Source organism: Lutra lutra, chromosome X (genome assembly GCF_902655055.1).
Source record: "Lutra lutra chromosome X, mLutLut1.2, whole genome shotgun sequence".
NCBI lineage: Eukaryota > Metazoa > Chordata > Mammalia > Carnivora > Mustelidae > Lutra > Lutra lutra.
In genome coordinates, this window is record NC_062296.1 from 93,005,018 (window position 1) to 93,024,611 (window position 19,594).

Consider the following 19,594-nt stretch of genomic DNA (forward strand, 5'->3'; position numbering starts at 1 on the left):
AAAGGCAAAGCATTTCCATCAATCAGAAATACGGTCACAGATGTTTCTTTTACAATACAAAAGGTCAAAAAAAAAAAAAAAAAGACTCATAGCACATGTCTGCTGAAACCTGTAAAGAGACGACATGCTTCTCAGCTGTCACTATCACACCAGAGAGCAAAATCAAAAACTGGAAAACACCCAGACCCACACTGATTCCATTTTCTCCAGTGAGATGTTTTCACTGCAATTAGCAATCAGGCTATGTGTGAATTTACCCACAGAGCATTTTTTTCATGACTCAACATGCACACCTGATTTTGTACCCCGCCCCCCGCCCCTTTTCCATGTGGCTGACTCACCATTTCCTTTCAGTATCTGCAGTCAGGGTCTCAGTCATAAAACTGCTAATTTCTTACTGGCATGGAAAAAAAGAAAAGGCCAGACAAGGAACACGATCCTCGCGCAACGCTGGCCTTCTGCAGGGAGGGCAGAGGTCTGCAGCTCTCACGCGGAGCAATGCTCCCACATGCCACGGCTACCGGTCACACCTGCGCGACGGCTTGCAGCCCGGACTGAAAGACACTGCTTTCTAGTTTCAGCGCACTTCTAGCCAACTGCAGAGACCAAAACTGCAAAACGTGCATGTATCTATCTGCACACAAGCGGCACACGCGCAACATGCCCGCACACATACGTGCATGCATGCAGGCTCGAGCTGGGAACTGGACCCCGATTTGCATTCTTTTTCATTTCCAAGCAGAATCAACAAGGGAGATATCTGCAGATCTCCCCAGATCTTACCCACTGCACTGTGAGCTGACAACCTGCTTTTAAAGACAGGAGGACAAAAGACACGCTCTAACTACAAACGCTGGCCAACAGCCCCATCCTGGGTGAGCTGCCTTACAAACAAATGCGGGAGGCGCTTACCGGCTCCCCGCTCACTGCTCACTGGCTCCCCGCTCACTGCCGTCTGGGTGGTGCTGGGCCGTGAACGCCGCGGTACGCCTCCTCCAGGGACCGGCAGCCGCGCTCTGCCGCAGCCCCTGGGTCTAGCTGCCTCCGGCACAGAGGAGTCTCAAAGCCACGCTCACAACAGCTGGCCTGTCTGTGCCTGCCGCCTCGTGATGGACAAGTTCACGCAGGCTCCGTCAACTCTAACCTCCGAGACTCAAACAACTCCTCCTGACCTCAGGGTGAACATTCCCAAGGCTTCTATGCTTAGACCCCCGAAAGACTTGCCCTTTTAAAAACCCCAAAAGCCTTGGGTGTCTTCCTCCTTACAATTTAAAAAGGGGGAAAATACAGGAAAGCCCATGGAACATATTTCACGCAGCTTTACTATTTAACTATGCTAATCACATAGTATGTGTGATACACGGTTCAATTCAACCATTATAAAATCAGATGGAACAATGAAAGAAAAAAAATCCCACTGAATAGCCTAATTTATATCTATCTGTATCCTATTTGTCCTCTTGGGTTTATTACACACTCACTGGGAACGTAATCCAGCAAACAACTAACAAAGTATTTCCGGAAGTTTTACTGTGTGCAAAGCATTCAGTGAGGAAGACAAAGAAGTCACAGGCTGACTGTGACTTACCAGCCTGTCACTTCACAATGATCCGTATTTAAAGTCCCTGCCCTCCACCACCCTTCCTAAAGCAGCCCAAGACCTCAGTGCCACCCCCAAGCGGAAAGCACCCCCCCACCGCTGTCCCTAACAGCCCCTTCCCATACTGAGAGCCCCGAGCCCTCCCTGATCTTGTGCTTACCCTTCAGAACAGGTTTTCTCTTTTCAACCTTCTTCTGTTAGCCTCTTCTGAATTCATGATTTCCGAGCCTTGCTCCTCTAATCAAGTGACACACGCTACCCTGCAGTATGTCCTAGATTACGGCTGTATTATAAGAGCGACTTTTCCTTTTTTTCCACACCTGCTTGATCTTAAGCACCGCGGCGATGCATGAGTGTTATACCCAGTCAGCACTTAGAGCAGTCTGCAAGGAAGGTTGCTATGGTATCTCGTCAGCCGGGGACATGAGGTTATTAACTTAGGTAGCCTGATGCAATCACAATGAAAAGTAGAACGAGAATTTGAACCTGTGTCTTCAACCCCAAAGCTTACATTCTTCCTACGACTTCTCATCTCCAATGATTACTCCACTAAGGACACAATCCCCCTCCTAAGAGAAGGCACCATCTGCCCCGGGCCATCTCCGTGACCTTAACCCTTAGCGCAGGGTGCATGGCCATCCACCAAAACACATCTAGTAAGAATCTGATAGCTGATTAGGTATATCACTATACTCACTGCTCAAAAGGCATGTTCCTAATATTTACAGACTGAATAACTCAACATGCATTGTAAGAATATGATTTTTTTTTTAAAGATTTTATTTATTTATTTGACAGAGAGAAATCACAAGTAGGCAGAGAGGCAGGCAGAGAGAGAGGAGGAAGCAGGCTCCCTGCTGAGCAGAAAGCCCGATGTGGGGCTCGAACCCAGGACCTGGGATCATGACCTGAGCCGAAGGCAGCGGCTTAACCCACTGAGCCACCCAGGCGCCCCGTAAGAATATGATTTTAGGGGCACCTGGCAAGCTCAGTCAGTAGAGATGGGACTCTTGATCTCACGGTTCTGAGTTCAAGCCCCACGCTGGGTGTAGAAATTATTTAAAAATAAAATCTCAAAAAATTACAATTTTATTTATTTTTATTATTTTTTAAAATAATTTATTTATTTATTTGACAGAGAGAGAGAGAGACAGAGAGAGATCACAAGTAGGCAGAGAGGCAAGTAGAGGCAGAAGCAGGCTCCCTGCTGAGCAGATAGCCCGATGTGAGACTTGATCCCAGGACCCTGAGATCATGACCTGAGTGAGTCAAAGGCAGAGGTTTAACCCACTGAGCCACCCAGGCACCCTATTATTTTTAAAAGATTTTATTTATTTATTTGACAGAGAGAGTGAGAGAGATCACAAGTAGGCAGAGCAGCAGGCAGAGAGAAGGGGGGAAGCAGAAAGCCTGATGCGGGGCTCAATCCCAGCACCCTGGGATCATGATCTGAGCGGAGGCAGAGGCTGAACCCACTGAGCCACCCAGGTGCCCCCCTCAAAATAACAATTTTAAATAAATACTTCATTTTAGAATGTTTTCAGATTTACAGAAAAATTACAACAAGAAGAGAGGTCTGATTATCACCAACACCTGGTCTCCCCGACAGTTACCATCTTACACATTAGTGTGGTAATATTTGTTACAATTAATGAGACAATTTGGGGATATTAATATTCACTAAAGTCCACACTTGATTCAGATGTCTTTTTTACTTAATGTCCTTCTTCTGTTCCAGGACCCTGTCAAGGGAACATTACATTTAGTTGTCACGTCTCCTTGGCTTCCCCTAAGGAACAGCTTCCCAGAATTTCCTTGTTCTTGATGCCCTGGACAATTCTGAGGAGCACTGTCGGGCACTGTAGAATGTCTCTCGACTGGGATTTGTCTGATGTTTTTGGTCAGGATTATAGATTTGGTCAGATTATAGATTTATAACCATGTATCTATATGATTATAGATTTTGGGGAAAATCACAAAGGTAAAAAGTGCCATTCTCATAGGATCTCAGGGGTCAGGCTGTCAACGCAGCTACTCTCCGTGCGTCACCTGGCAGGGGTTAGACTCGGTCAGTTTCTCCATCATCAGCTCCTTCTCTCCCTCCACCTTGCCACTCTGCCCTCTTTGGAAGGTTACCCATACACCTCCATGGAGGCAGAGGATCTACAGAGATTATCTGGAATTTTTTTGTCTCTTCTCTCTCCACTTATTTATTCGATCATATATGTAGATCAGTATGGACTCAGGAACATTTAATTGATACACTGGCTTACAATCTAACACTACTTATTTCGTTGTTGCACCTGTTTCAACTCTGGCCACAGGAAGCTCTGAGTCCCTTTGACATATCCTTATTGTTGGGCTCGTTTGGTTTAGTTCTCCTTTACTTTTTGGCATTACAAGATGTTCCAGGCTCATTCTGTATATCCTCCACCCAGGCCCAAACCCAGCCATCCGCTGCACGCAGTACTGGGTGCTTTGATTACAGAAGGTAACTGGGAAACAACACCTCGGGCTGCCTGTGCTTGAGGACTTTTAAAGAATGCCCTCAGTGTATTATTTCCAAAGAGAAAGCACTTTTATAACACTCAGATTTGTAATTTGGGTTTTCATATACCCATGTTTACTACAGTAGGCATAGTTATCAGGGGATCTAAGACACTCACGTCTTTACATTGCTTGCGCTATTTTAATGCTTTGGAGACTTTACGTTAGAAATACTTGTCCTAGTGGGTGCCTGGGTGGCTCAGTGGGTTAAAGCCTCTGCCTTCGGATCAGGTCATGATCCCAGGGTCCTGGGACTGAGCCCCACATCGGGTTCGCTGCTCAGTGGGGAGCCTGCTTCCTCCTCTCTCTCTCTCTCTGCCTGCCTCTCTGCCTACTTGTGATCTCTGTCAAGTAAATAAATAAATAAAATCTTTAAAAAAAAAAAAAGAATATTTTCAAAAAACAAAAACAAAACAAAAGAAATACTTGTCATAGGGGCGCCTGGGTGGCTCAGTGGGTTAAAGCCTCTGCCTTCGGCTCAGGTCATGGTCCTGGGGTCCTGGGATCCAGTCCCGCATTGGGCTCTCTGCTTGGCAGGGAGCCTGCTTCCGCTTGCCTCTCTGCCTACTTGTGATCTCTGTCTAATAAAAAAATAAATATTATAAAATAAATAAATATACTTGACAAGTATTTTATAATATTTATTTTTTTTATTTGACAGACAGAGATCACAAGTAGGTGGAGAGGCAGGCAGAGAAAGAAGGGTGAAGCAGGCTCCCCGCTGAGCAGAGAGCCCGATGCAGGGCTCGATCCCAGGACTCTGGGATCATGACCTGAGCTGAAGGCAGGGGCTTTAACCCACTGAGCCACCCAGGCACCCCCTCTACCAGTTTTTAAAAAATCTGTCAACTCTAGGATGCCACAGGAAAAAAAGTTAATTTAAAACGAGTCTGCGCATTAGTCAGGTCTGAGCAATGTGGCTGTACCTCGGAGATCTACAAAGTTTGTAAAGGGTCAGACAGTGCATATTCTTGACTTCGGGGGACAGACTGTTCTTGTTATGATGACTCAAGTGTTGTAGCATGGCGGCAGCCGTGAATATATGGGAGTTTGTGTAGCTCGGCTCCAGGACGACTGGACAAGTTTGCCAGCCTGTGGGTTTGGTCAAGGGACGACTGTCCGTGAGTGGGCATTCAGGGATGGGAATGTGGGACCTGGATGGCAGTCTGTCTAGACATTTCAGAGAAACTTTTTAAGATTTTATTTATTTATTGGACAGACAGAGATCACAAGTAGGCTGAGAGGCAGGCAGAGAGAGAGGAAGGGAAGCAGGCTCCCTGCTGAGCAGAGAGCCCAACGGGACAGCCACCAGGCACCCCACAGAGAGGCTTTTTATGATTCTCTTGCAAAAATAAGATCCATTTCTCTTGTCTTCATTTTACTTGTCTCCGGGGTGGCAATCGGACTTCGGGAGTTTACACTGTCCACCCAACTAGGTGTGGCCGTGGCTCCTGCATAGCGTGGGAGTAGAGAGTTCTGACCACAGCACCTTTGTGATGTTCTGCTTTGCAGTGGTGGCGTGGGGTAGGGAGGGCACCCTCAGGCTATAAAGTCTGGCATGCCACATTAGGTGAAGTGACTCGGGAAGGGCTTAAGGTTTCACCAAGACTACCTGAGAGGCTGGGGGGCAGAGATCTTCTAGAATGGAAGTGCTAGGGTGCTTATCTTGTTCTGTTCCCTTTTTATTTGTGGAATTCTTCAAGCACACAAATAGTCCATGTCAAAGACAGGGATACATGTCTCTGTCTGTCAAATAAATAAAAATCTTTGAGAGACGCTTGGGTGGCTCAGTGGGTTAAGCCTCTGCCTTCGGCTCAGGTCATGGTCCCAGGGTCCTGGGATTGAGCCCCGCATTGGGCTCTCTGCTCGGCAGGGAGCCTGCTTTCTCCTCTCTCTCTACTTGTGATCTCTGTCAAATAAATTAAAAAAAAATCTTAAAAAAAAAAAACAAAACACCTGGTACCATTATGGTACTGCATACCATAAAATTACCCTATGAAAGTATACAAAATTCAGTAATTTTTAGTGTATTCACCAGTTATGCAACCATCAGTACTATCTAATTCCAGAATATTTTCATCACCCCCCAAAGAAACTCCGTACCTAACTCTAGCAGGCATTCCCATTCCCCCCAACCCTTAATTCCTGGCCAACGAATCTACTTTCTCTGTCTCCGTAGATTCTGCCTACATATGGAATCATGAATCATGCAGTGTATGGCTTTATTTTTTACCGTATCATGAAATATGTCTAAATACAAAACACTTTATTTTCCTTATTTTCACATCTCTTAGGCTAGGAAATATAAAACAAACTTACAATTATATGAGAACAAAACCATAGAGCAAATATTTAACGTGACAAGTGACGGGGTTTTCCTGGGAATGAGCTGTTTCTCCTGTGGTTCCCCATCTCAGCTACTGCAGTTTCCCAGATGCCACAGAAGGACTCATTTCACCCATCCCTTTTCTTCTGACAGACAGGACACAGAGCTCCGAGGGGCTGGGACCTGGCTGTCTCTTCCCTCATCTAGAGACAGAGCTTGGTTTGCATGAGAGTGTGGACAGATCCTTTCCTCTCAGCCGGGTACAGTGATGTTATTAGCGCTGGCAATGAGACACTGCCACAAGTACCAGGTGTGGTCATGCAAACCATCATAATATCCTGTTATAAACTTAAGGGTTAATATGGAAACAAAGATGGAAAATTACATTCACGAGGACAACATGCATATTCCCAAGAATATGCTGCAAATGCTGTTTGAGAAAACTTGAACTAGAGAGAATTCTCAGGCTACCACTGTCGCAATCCATGCCCGTGTCCTCTTTCATCTTCCCTTCCTCTGAATCCTGGTGGAGGTGGTGATGATTTCTGTACTGGGAGTGGGAGGAAAGAGGGCTACTAGGGATGGGGGTGCGGGCATAGACATAAAACATGCTCCTGGCTCTGTGTTGTCTTCTATGAATTCTTGGGGGACGTGGAGGTTTAACAAAGATTCAGAAATATTTGGATGCAGGGCACCTGGGTGGCTCAGTGGGTTAAGCCTCTGCCTTTGGCTCAGGTCATGATCTCAGGGTCCTGGGATCGAGTCCCGCATCGGGCTCTCTGCTCAGCAGAGAGTCTGTTTCTCCCTCTCTGCCTGCCTCTCCCTCTGCTTGTGCTCTCTCTCTCTCTCTGTCAAATAAATAAAGTCCTTAAAAAAAAAAAAAAAGAAATATTTGGATGCACTTTACATTGCTTAAGGGCAACAGGTGACTTGCAGAACTGTTTTCCTTTTTTAATTCAGATGTGAGGACCATCAGCAAATTTATGAGTTCAACTGACTGGAGACTAGCTGCAAGAATTTGACAACCACTTAGTACTCGGAATCTGTGGGAAATGAGCTCTGATAGCTGAACGTCCATCTCCCATCCAACTGATAGCGACCGTGTTCGAGTAAGACATATTCTTGCTGCACAGAGAGGACCACTTCAAGTTGTCTTTCAAGTTAAGGAAAGTAAAGTTAGTTCAAGAATGACTGCTCAGTGGGTAGGTGGTTTTCTTTTGGGGTGACAAAATGTTCTGGAACTACCTAGTAGTGATGGCTGCCTAACACGAATGTACTAAGTGTCACTCAATGATATACATTCAAATAGTAAATTTTAGGTTATGTGAGTCTTACTATTAAATAAATCATTACGACCCCATAAAAAAAAAGTAAGTAATTTAGAGTAACCTCACAGACAAAGATGAACCACCATAGCCCTATGTACAGGTATCTACAAGCCTGTGAATCTTAAGGGGGAGGAGGTAGAACGGAGAACCAGGTGGCTGTCCAGTCCTTGCAGGCATCTCGTGAGGGAGCTCAGCATCAGTGGGCCTGACACTCCCTGATGGTCTTCAGCACACACAATGATTTCAGAGTCCTAACATAAAAATAAATGCCAACAAAGGAAAAAGAACAAAGGAAAAAACTGCTGCAATTAAGCTGCCTTCCCCCCACACCAAAGTAGCTGCCTGCATTTGGTGCCTCCTTTCCAGAGTTTCTAAAAATGAAAGATACTGAAGGTGGCCTTGGGGGTAGGCAAGTGTAGAAGGAATGCATCGACTCAGCCACCTACTGGGTCATCCCTGATGACCTTGCTTGCCCAAGCCTTGCCCTTCTCTGTGAAGCAAGTTTGCAGTCTACCATTATTCTAGAATGTCTACTTTTGCACAATGCTTAGTCTCGTTACCATCCTAGGAGGACACTGCCATGCCCTCTCACAGGCTGTACCTTCTGCAAGGGAGGGAACACAGTTTATGCATGAGATGTACATATGTTTAAGATTTATTTATTTATTCGAGAGAGACAGCACCAGCAGGAGGAGCAGAGACAGAAGGAGAGAGAATCTCAAGCAGACTCCACACTGAGTGTGAGCCCAGGAGCGGGGCTGGATCTCAGGACTCTGAGATCACACCCTGAGCAGAAATCAAGAGTTGGAAGCTTAAGGGACAGTTCCACTTAGGCGTCCTGAGATGTGCATATATTTCAAACATGGGTTGATCACTGAGGTTTAACACATTTGGCTTCACCCACTCATGTTAGTTAGGAAAGCCAACTTAGTATAGAATCGGTAGAGTGCCACATTCAGTCCCAGTAGAAGAACAGGAACTGGAGGCGGGATACTTCACAGCCTGGTTCCTGAGCCAAGATGGAAAGAAAGCACCTTAGCTACACTACCAACCTGAGAGGCGCACAAAAGTTAAAAGGCCACAAAGATTATCTTCAAAAGAGGCAGAGCGGACTTAGCCAATGCTTTTAACGATATGAACAGCAGCAATTTAAGGAGAGTGGAATGCTGAATGGCTGAGTGAGTGGGTGCTCCCTGGGCCATCTCGGCCCTCGAACACAGCCTAGGAGAGAGCAGCACGGCTGGAAAGATGGAGAGGAGACGGGTCTCTGTGTGTTTGGGTGGATTTCTGGAGAAAGGCAGAAACACGGATGAGCCCCTTTACGTGCAACCTCAACCAAGGCCGGCTGACAAGGGCCTGAGCTCTGAAGAGAGCTGTGAAGTGGACAAGGGAGACAAAAGGGTAAACGTGCGCAGGGTTAATGCATCAAGACAGCTGCGGAGGGCTCTCCATCTGGGAAGCGGCGGCCGTGGCCTGCTGTGCGGTCCCGGGGTGACGGACCACCTCGGGCGTCCACCGGGGGCGCAGGCGCAGCTGCCCACGGGGCTACACGGTCTCCCCAGGAGAGCGCCGGAAGTTACGCGAGCGCCGCAGTTCCGGCCGCTGCGAGGCCGTGGCTGACTTCCGACTGCGGGTCGCGGAGGCCGGAACCCGGAACCCGGAACCCGGAAGTTGGGTCTGCGGTCCGTCTGCGTCTCCGTCCCTCCCCCGGGGCCGCCACCCAGCGCTCGGCGCAGGGAGTGCCGCCTGCCCTCTGCCGGCACTCCTCTTCCTGCAATGCGGGCTCTGGCTCCCTCCAGCCCCCCAGCCGCAAACCCTGTAACCCGCACACGCCGCTTTCCAAATAACGTGAAGCTGCCAGGCCAGAGCAGCCTGGAAGCCAATGTGTGCTCGGGCTCTAGCCCCGATCCAGCGGTTCGTAAAGCCACGTGGCTCTCCCTGCCTCAGAGAGAACCGCAGTTACACCCCCCTCCTTCCCGGCCCCCACCACCTCTGCCCGGGATTGTCCTCCTCTACCGGAGGGTGATCCCGGGCAGGTCGGCTAGCACTCTGCGCATCACGACCACCGCCCAAGGAGGATGCTGCGCCCCGGGGCCGGCTTTGTCCCAGGCTGGCTCCGCCCTGCAAAACGTCCCAGCGGGAGTGTCGCCTTGTCTTTGCCCGCACCGGCGCTCACTTCGTAATTACCCGGCGGAGCAGTTCAGAATGGAAAGCTGCAATTGCCCCTTAGCTAATTGAGGGCCAGGAAAAGCAAATGTCTTCCCGAAAGCCGCAAATGAGGGGCAGAGTTTGGCTGGACAGTCTCTTTTACTTTTAAATCTGTTTGTAAGAAGCTTGTCTGTAACTGACAAATCCGTCTTTGCATTCACCTCCGCACACACTGAAGGAAAACACACAGGAAGGTAACCCCCACGGTTTAGCTTGTTTATGAATTTTACTGAAGCACGTTTTCCCTAAGGAGCTCGATTCCATACGGATTCAATTTTACATGTTGTAAAATGATATATTCTCACTCTCCTCCCCCTCGCTCGTCTGTCCCAACAAGATACAAGCCTGCAGGTCAGTGCCAGCCCGCTGGCAGCAGCTCCCAAAGGCGGGGGCGGAAATGCCTGCAAGGCAGCTATGAAGATGGAACCTGCCAGCACCCACAGCCACCGCGCTCCACCCCCAGATCTCCCTTCTCCCTTGGTCTACCAGAGCCTCCCTGAACACAGTACTCACTGAACTCTCAAACTTGAGACCAAGAATTGACCACAGCACAACTTAGCTTTCTTGCAAGCTTTAAAATAGGATACTGGAAAACAAGGCCACTACCAAATAAATGTATGTTGAGATGTTTGTCTTGATTCTGAATTTATGCCAGGACAGAAAGACAAGCCCATTTCCCTTGCTGTTGTGTAAACTAAACTGTTACATAAAATTTCAGCACACGGAATGTACCAACATGGATCATTATTCGCCAAAACCAAGGACTGAACCAAGGGCTGCTGGGTGGATACCCATCCATCCATGCACCTACCCACCACCACCCACCAGTATCTCCATTCACCCACTTGCCAACTGGTCCATCCATCTTCCAGTCACTGTGCTTACACAAGGTCCCCTCCCCCAGCTGAGCAGGAACACCCAGTTGCCATTTGCTAGGTAGATATCCCGAGGTAGGCTTGTGGTATTCCAAGAACAGCCTTTTAACAACCATCAGGCCCCGAGGGAGAAATGAACTTGGCTTGTTCAAGCAATTGGAAAGGTGGCAATGAGTCCTGAGACTGGATGGGAAAAGAAAAGTCTGATAAAGGCTGCCCTGAAAAGAAGAGGGCCACAAAGGGCCTTGCAGGTCATGGTCAGGCGCTTGCATTTTATTCCAAGTTCAACCGGAAGCCGTTGCATTGTTTGCGATGGGGACAATTATCATTTAATTTCTATTCCAAGACCAGCAAGGAGGTATCAGGCATGGTCCAGCCTGGAGATGATGAAAGCTTGGATGAAGAAGGCTTTAACTTGATCTCAAACAGTCAAAGCAGAGCTCCTCAGAGAGCAATGTGTTGCCCAGGGGGAGGTGAGCCTTGCCCTGTGCAGTAAGGTGACCAGGGGAACTGTGGCTCAGATCGGAGCCCCTGCATGGGGGGTGCCGGAGCGGCAAAGACAGGATGGCCATCTCCGCTCTGTTCGGAGGCACTAGCAGCCATCCAGGCAGGGAGACCAGCAGACCGCGTAGGGGTGGCTCTGTGTGAAGCAGGACAGGTGCAAGCACACATCTCCCAGGTGAGTGTCCGAGTCCCCACCTCCTCACACCACGGCCACATACTCGGAAGGTCAACGCTTAACATTGCCATCACTGAATCACAAGGTGCCTGCAACAGCAAGGCTTCAGTTATGTGCCCCCCAAAAGCCCTCCAGAGAGGTTTAGCTGAACTCCCCTCTTCACCAGCCACATTCACCGAGCATGGCAGCCTCCCTCTTCCTTTTGTTTTAAATGCCCCCACATCAGGTGTGACCTCAGCAGCTCAATGACAGGATGACACTTTCCAAAAGCAGCGAGGCAGCTGACACACTGGTTCCAAGGTATAAGGCAGAAAGGAGATTTCCCCCAGGGTTATGGAGTCACTGTATCCTCCCAAAATTTCTAAGATGAAGTCTTAACCCCCAGGACGTCAGAATGTGACTATTTGGAGACAGGGTTATTAATGAGGTAAGTAAGGTAAAATGAAGTCATCAGGGTGAATCCTCATCCAGTCTCAATGGTGTCCTTACAAGAGACTGGGCAGAGACACACCAAGAGAAGGGAAGACCACACGAGGACACGGGGAGGAGGTGGCGATGCGCCGGTTGTGAAGAGAAGCCCTGGAAGAAACCAAAGCCGCTGACCCTTTGCCCCTTGATCTTGGGCTTCTGGCCTCCAGAAGACTGAGAAAATAAATTCCTATTGTCGATGCTGCCTAGTCTGTGGCATTTGGTTAGGACAGCCCGAGGGAGCTGCTCCATCCAGCTTATGAGGTACCCCAGTCGGGCGGGGGGCGGGGGGCGGGATTGGCAGGAAGCACACTCCCGCCGGTCATAATGACTAAGCTCAGAGAGCTGGTACAAAACCTGTGAGAAAACAGGAGAAGCTGGGGGGTGAGGCCAGGGCAGGTGGGTAAAGGGGGCTGCTTGCCACAGAAAAAGCTAGCAGTAAGCAAACACAGTGGGATCTGCTCTCCTGGCTTTGGCCTTTTCTCAGCTCAGAAACCACCTGTCTTCCCCATGACTCACGCAGAAGTCACCTCACCGTCTTTCCTCCAAGATTCTGAAGCACCACATAATTATTTTACAAAAATTCTAATTATGTGTCATCACTTCCACGCTAAGTACTGGTGTCTCGCCTTCCCTCCGACACGGTGAGGTCCTTTGGGAGCAGAACCTTTGTCCTCCATATCTTCACACAGGACAGAATCTTGAACCTCACAAAAATGTTCTCCATGTGATGTAAATGGACAGGTAACTCTTATCTCCATGCTATTCTGTTGTCTCAGCAAAATACAATGAAAAACATTCACTGGGGCACCTGGGTGGCTCAGTGGGTTAAAGCCTCTGCCTTTGGCTCAGGTCATGATCTCAGGGTCCTGGGATCGAGCCCCGCATCGGGCTCTCTGCTGGGCAGGGAGCCTGCTTCCCCCTCTTTCTCTGCCTGCCTCTCTGCCTACTTGTGATCTCTGTCAAATAAATAAATAAATCTTTCAAAAAAAAATTCACTATCCTGCACCAGTTATCAGATCAGTAATCCTTTTTTTTTTTAAGATTTTATTTTTTAGTAATCTCTGTGTCCAGCATGGGGCTCAAACTCACAACCCGGAGATTAAGAGGCACATACCGTACTGACTGAGTTGACTAGGTGCCTCAGTAATTCCTATTTTTTTTATACACGTTTATATTGTTTTAAATTTATGTAAAACATCAAGCGTCTTTAAATGTTTGCATTACAGGATTTTGGTTGCGGTGGGCAAAGAGACAGTCCTTGACCTGAATTTTCATTTCTTTTATTCCCAGATTCCATGTTTTAAGTACAGGATTTCTTACCGATACCTGAGAAATCAAACATTCTCCGAGAAAAGCGGAAAATGGCTTTCTGTTCTGGAATTTCAAGGAGCCTCGGCACCCTCTGAACGCACACGCAATTCTACAAATGGCCAGCTGTGCAGCGTGAAAGCAGAAGGCTCCGGTATCAATTTCCTCGGAGTGCTTGTGCACGCGCTGGGATACAGGAAGCCTGTGGTCCCCCCTGCTGCTGCTAGTGAGCCTCTCACTATGGACAGTGCCGCTGACAGCACGCGCACACGCACACGCACACACACACACACGCACATGCACACGCACGCACCCACGGCGCTGCTGCTGGTTGCCCGGGAGGCCTCCATTCACAGCAGGGGCTACGCCCCCGTGGAGGCAGGGCTGTGCCCAGGGCAGGTGCACAGACACATGCAGGGTCCGCACAAGCGAGCGGGCTCTGAGCCCCCTCGTGACGGCGGCAGCGGGCTGGGACAGACGGGGACAGCTGGGGCCGGGCGCGGACTCACGTAGCAGCTCTGGGAATAAAGCGCTGATTGTGTTTCTCAGAAACGGCTGCGTGCTGTAGGTGCATTATTCGCCTGGCGTTCGTTCTTAGCCGGGGAGGCTTGGTCTCAGCCACGCAGACCGTGAACTGCAGGGACCTCCTACACAAAATGCCACTCTTGTCCCGGCGGAGCCGCGTAAAGATTGTATACTCTCGCTTACAGCTAACAGCACTCACGTTTACAGCCCAACGAAACGAAAGCCCCTTATAGAAGGCCCTTAAAAGCAAACATCTAAATTCGTTATTTCTGCACCCGAACCATATGAGGTTCTGAATATCACACCAATCACCAGACATTTTTCAAAGCCACGGAAAAATCCGCATTCACCGACCCAATTGTGTACATTTATTTCCATGCTTCTATCAGCCCTTTTAAAATAAGGTGACCCCACAGGTCCTAGAGCAATCTACCCTTTTCCCTTCCCTCTCTCCTCACGCGTGTCAAGGGCAAGATGACAGTCTGTCTGTCCATCTACGTACCCATCCACGTACCCATCCACGTATCCATCCATCCTCACTACTGCTCAACAGCCACACTGGCCGCATTTTAGAACTACGTATAGCACATCGTCCGGAAGTGCCCTGCTCTCGGGCATCCGCCATCCCGTGAGATGCTCTGACCCTCCGAGGGTCCCACGGAATTGGTTTCTATTTTCAGGCTGAAAAGAAGCCCCGTTGAGAAAACCTGGCTTGTTCCTTCCTGACAACCCGTCCGGGCAACTCCGATGTGGACACGTCGTCCGAGCGGCCCAGCACACCCCAGATCCTGCGGTCTGCAGGAAGCGTTCCATTCCCGCACGCGACACCGGAGTTCTCATCGTCTCCACATAAAGAAGCTCGCTGTCCAGCAAACCCAGTAGCCATTCTGCGCCCCAAGGACGCCCCGATGGCGTTCGGGCCCGGGGAGCCTGATCCCAGCAGCGGTGCCGGCCCATGGGCTCTGCCTAGGACGTGCCGCCCGCACTGCGCACGCCGCAATCCACAGCTGCTGGCGGCCACTCCGGCTCTGGCAACAAACATGCCCCGGCACGTTCACCGGGCACCCGGACACCACAAAGAAGGCCACCCCCGACACGTCCTCTTCGCAACCCCACACCCAAACTTCACCTACCTCGGACGGGGCTGTCCCTCCTCGGCCCAGACTGCGGAGGAACGTTCTCTGCGCTCACCAGGGTCCCCCACGGGCTGCTGCGGTCCGATGGCAGCTTCCTGCCAAGAGCAGCACAGTGAGACACCGAGTCATCGAGCCGCCTTCTGTACGACGTCTGTTATTACGAACCCCCTCATTGTGGGTTTGCCCTGCGGGCCCGGACCACGAAGGCAGTGGCGCAGCCTGCCGTCCCGGGCTGACACTCAGCCACGGGGCCGGCCCGCTCAGCTCTCCAAACCGGTCTGTCAAAACGAATGCATCAGACCATGAGTCCACATCTGTCCCGGGCAGAGGGCGGGAGGCCGGAGGGAGGCCCGTGGAGCCACGCGACACAGCCAGCCCAAGAAGAAACGAGGCAGAAACCAGCCCGCACACAGCCGGTGACAGCTCGCTACGGCAAAGCCTCAAGCCCTAGCACTGGTCAGAGTCCGGGGCTCTTCTCTCGAGCCTGAGCAAGCGTGGGAGGCTCCGAGGTCAGGCCGCGCAGGCCGCAGGCTGGGACCCAGCTATGACAGAGAGCCACACAGGCGGCGGTGGCAGGCCTGTCAGCTTGGGGGTGCCACGGACAAACAGGGCGCCCTCCTTACACACACACACACTGTCGTGTCCCGAGCCTGCGACTCGTTCTTGGGAAAAGAAACCGAATCGCGCCCTGTAAGCCTTTTCTCTGAAACACACAGAGGCAGGTTTAAGAGGCGGAACAGGCAGAGAGAGGGAGGGTGAGCGTGGCACTGACTTTGACTATGGCTCCGAGTACTCCGCTTTTCCAGCCAGCTTAACGTCACCCTTGACCGTCAGAACTCTCACCTGATGAAAAATGCTACGGTTTAATGCACTGCGTGCTAACTTACACCGGCCCCGGGGCAATCTCTAAAAATATTTGGGAAAAAAAAATCAAAACCTGAAAAAATGAAAAAAGAACAAACACTAAAAATTGTAAATGGCCCAAAGTCTTGAAGACAGGCCACCCTACACTGTCTCACCCCTTTCCCCAAAGCACCACTTTCCAGTTCAGAGGAGAAGCAGCCATTTTCTAGCCCTCCCCCCGCCACACCCCGCCAAATTCTCTGTGTGGTGTTAAGGCTGGGGCACGGTCATCCTGGGGAAAGACAGCTGTAGCGACAGAGGAGGAGATGGCTGGGGACTTGAGAGTTGCACGCCAAGATGGCCCTTCAGGGGTCACGAATGTCCTGATTTGTCCCCAGGGACCTTTCCCACAGGGCCACGCCGGAAGGGCTACAGCACACGGGTGCTCAAACAGCTGAGCACACGTCATGCTGACTTGGGCCGTTCTATCTCGGGGCCTCCTCTCTGAGCGGTTAGGACGGCAGGTGGGGGACAGGTCCCTTGCTTACAGCCCCAGGCTTACCTGTGTGTAGAGGTCCGTGGACGGCGATGACCGGGACCGTCCATGAATGTACTGCGGCCTCTCGTGTTGCTCCAGACCTACGTCCAGGATGTCGTCGGCTGAGTGGTACCGCCCGGAGCTCCTGCCTTCCAGAGCTGTCCTCTGTTCCCGCCAAGAGGCCTGATACTCAGCAAACGTCCCAAGTCTCTGGGGTGGTTCCCGTTTTCCGACCTTCCCCGCTTTTCCGTGACCACTGGGGTGCTCTCCAAAGGAGGTAGTGCGGGCCTGCTTCTGGAACCAAGGCTCTGCGCCGTCGTACCCGCGGCCTGCCGTCTGCAGCCTCTGCAGCCTCTCCTTCGGGAAACCACAGAGTGCTGGGCTCGGCCCCGGCCTCTGGTGGACGGGTCTGCTGGTTTCCTCGAAGAACTTCCACCTGTCGGCAAACGTGCCCAGCGTCTCGTCGGACGTCCCGGGGTGCTGCTGAGGGCGCTCGTGCCCCAAGAGCCCCACCTCGTTCATCTTCTCTGGTTCGGAGTAGGATTTCAGCTTCTGCTCCAGCGTGAACCGCTTGCGGCCTCCGATGCGGGGAACGTGCGGCCCACCTGCTCCCGACGGGGACGGCTTGGCCGGGCCCCCCTCCCAGACGCGGGGGACCGGGTCCAGACCGGCACCGTGGTCCTCAGCCCGGTGTTCCGGTGACCCTGCGTAAGGATCGGCTGGGCTGGGCTCCAAATCACGGCGCTTGAACGACGTGGCCCTGAGCACCCGGGCCTGGGCCTCCTTCACGTGGTCTCTGTAGGTGCCCATGAAGGACCCTGCTGGGGTGGTGCTGGCGGCAGCCACGGGCTGCGCCCCCCAGCCGGCGGCCTCCCCCGCCGCGCCCCCCGCCCCGGTCAGCGCCGCCCGCGCTCTTGCTCTGCTGCAGCCTGGCCCGTCGCATCTGGATCTCGTTCCTCAGGGTGGTGGCGAACCGGTCACTCCTCCGCGTCGGTTTGCCCCCCGGGGCATCTGTCGGGGGCGGCCTGTCTGCGGGGGCTTCCTGCCCGTTCTCGGGCCGCCGCGTCCCCTCCCGCGTCAGTGAGTGCAGCATGGGGGTCTTCTGACGGGAGATCTGGCTGCTCTCGCCGTCGGCCCACGCGAAACCGCCCACAGAGCCCCTCGCGCCGGCCTTCACCATGGGCCTGGTTTCCCGCACGTCCTCACATGCTGCGGAGCGGCCCTCTGTCCCTCGGTCCCCCGGATCACTCCCATCTCTCTCGGGGGGGCCTGTGGCCACCTCGGGCTGCAGCAGGGAGCACTGGGGCCTCTGGCCCGTTGGGTGGGGGGCAGGGTACTCGGGGGCGCCCAGGGCCACGTCAAGCTGCCAGGCCTCCTCGTGCAGCCACGCTGCCTGCGTGCCCCCCTGCGGGCACTGTCTGCTGGTCACACAGTAGTAGCGGCTCTGTCCGCCGCCATCCCCCTTCTGGTTGGTGGCACCGGGCCACCTGACCTGAGGGGGGCTGTCGTCTTGGAAACGGCCAGCAGGCGGCTCCTGGCGGCCCCCAGGGATGGCCAGGCGGGGCTGTTCCCTCATCGACGTGGCAGCCCTGAGGCCCTCATGGGAGAAGGGGCTGTCGTCACTGTACTGGCGTGGGTGCCGGCAGCCGTGGGAAGACGGCGGGAAGCGCACATCCGTGCTGGACAGGGAGGCCTGCAGACGGCCGGGGGCCCCTGGGAGGCCGCCGGCCCCACAGTCGGAGGGCAGCACCCCCCCGTCCAGGGGGACGTCTGGCGCGCAGCCCGAACTCCCGACGGCTCTCCCGCCACTGGGATGCACCGGCCTCCACTGATCGGCAGCTTCTGTTCTCCAGTCGTTGCAGGGCTGGGCCCGGGTCAGGCCCAGGAAGTGCTGCACGTTGGCCGCCTCTGAGAATGGAGGGCCCTGGGTCTTCTCGTGGCTCTTGGTGGCCGCGAAGCTGTCACTGCGGAGAGGGGGAGGGGGCGGAGGAGGGGACGAAGGTGCTTTTTTCTTCTCAGGGACATACCAGACGGGCCCAAAATTTGATCTCCCGGCGGTGGCCAGCTTGGCCTCAGGACTGTCCTCCGGCCTGGGGCTTTTGCGGCTGTCACAGGGGACCCGGGCTGGGAAGTACCCGAGCCTCTCCTCCAGGCCCGTAGCATCACTGGCAGCCTGGCCCTGCCGGCTGCCGCCCGGCTTGGAGGCCTCCCACAGGCCCACTTTGTAGATGATGTTCTCTGTGGAGGAGGTGTCGGCCTTGGGCAGGGTGTGGTCAGGCGTGCTGGAGCTGGTGGAGAAGGAGCCGTAGGCCGAGTCCCGCTTGCTCTGGCCGCCCAGGTGGTCGATGCTGCTGCTGGACTTGGCCGCAGAGAGGCGTCCGGAGGGGTCGTGCTGGGAAGGCTGGTCCAGGCTGTCGACACTCCCGAGCGAGCTGAAATGGTCCGAGGTTCGCTGCAGGTTCGACTGCTCCCACGGGCCCGACAGGTCGTGAGACGAAGAGCTAGGAGGGAAGGAGCACAGGGAAGAGTCTGCTTTAGAATCAACGAGCAGCGATGGGGAATATGAGTGCCATAGCGCAGTGAATGCCGCTGGCCCACACAAGACATCCAGACACCCAGAACTCTTCCCAGAACACGGTCATGGGACCTGACAGGGGACCTCACCACAGCATTTTATTATTTTTTAAATTTATTTTAAAAAGATTTTATTCATTTGACAGAAAAAGAGAGAACGAGAGAGAGAGCACAAGCAGGGGGAGCAACGGGCCGAGGGAGAGGGAGAAGTAGACTCCCCGCTGAGCAGACAGCCCGATGTGAGACTCGACCCCAGGACCCCGGGATCGTGACCTGAGCCAAAGGCAGACGCCTCACCGACTGAACCACCCAGGCACCCAGGAGTGAGAGAGGGAGAGGCAGGCTCCCCGCTGAGCAGAGAGCCCCATGTGGGGCTCAATGCCAGGACCCTGAGACCATGACCTGAGCTGAAGGCAGAGGCTTAACTCACTGAGCCACCCAGGCACCCCTTTTTGGATTTTTCCCCCCTTAATTTAATAGAGAGATCACAAGTAGGCAGAGGCAGGAGTGAGAGAGGGAGAGGCACCAGCACAGCATTTTAAAGAGTAACTCTGACAACAGGCTGAAAAGACCCAGCCCGACCTGCTCAATGCTCTTTCCCCAAACACATGCCTTCACGTGCTCGCTGTACACACT

The 19,594-nt window shown here is 52.5% G+C and overlaps 1 protein-coding gene across 1 annotated transcript in view; it reads right to left on the reverse strand.

Moving 5' to 3' along the window:
• The window catches only part of SHROOM2 (shroom family member 2), a 135,091-nt gene that overhangs the window by 33,116 nt on the left and 82,381 nt on the right, over positions 1-19,594 (reverse strand). Inside the window, 3 exon segments of the mRNA XM_047715433.1 lie at positions 15,001-15,098; positions 16,409-17,290; positions 17,292-18,885. Coding sequence (XP_047571389.1) covers positions 15,001-15,098; positions 16,409-17,290; positions 17,292-18,885 — 2,574 coding nt within the window.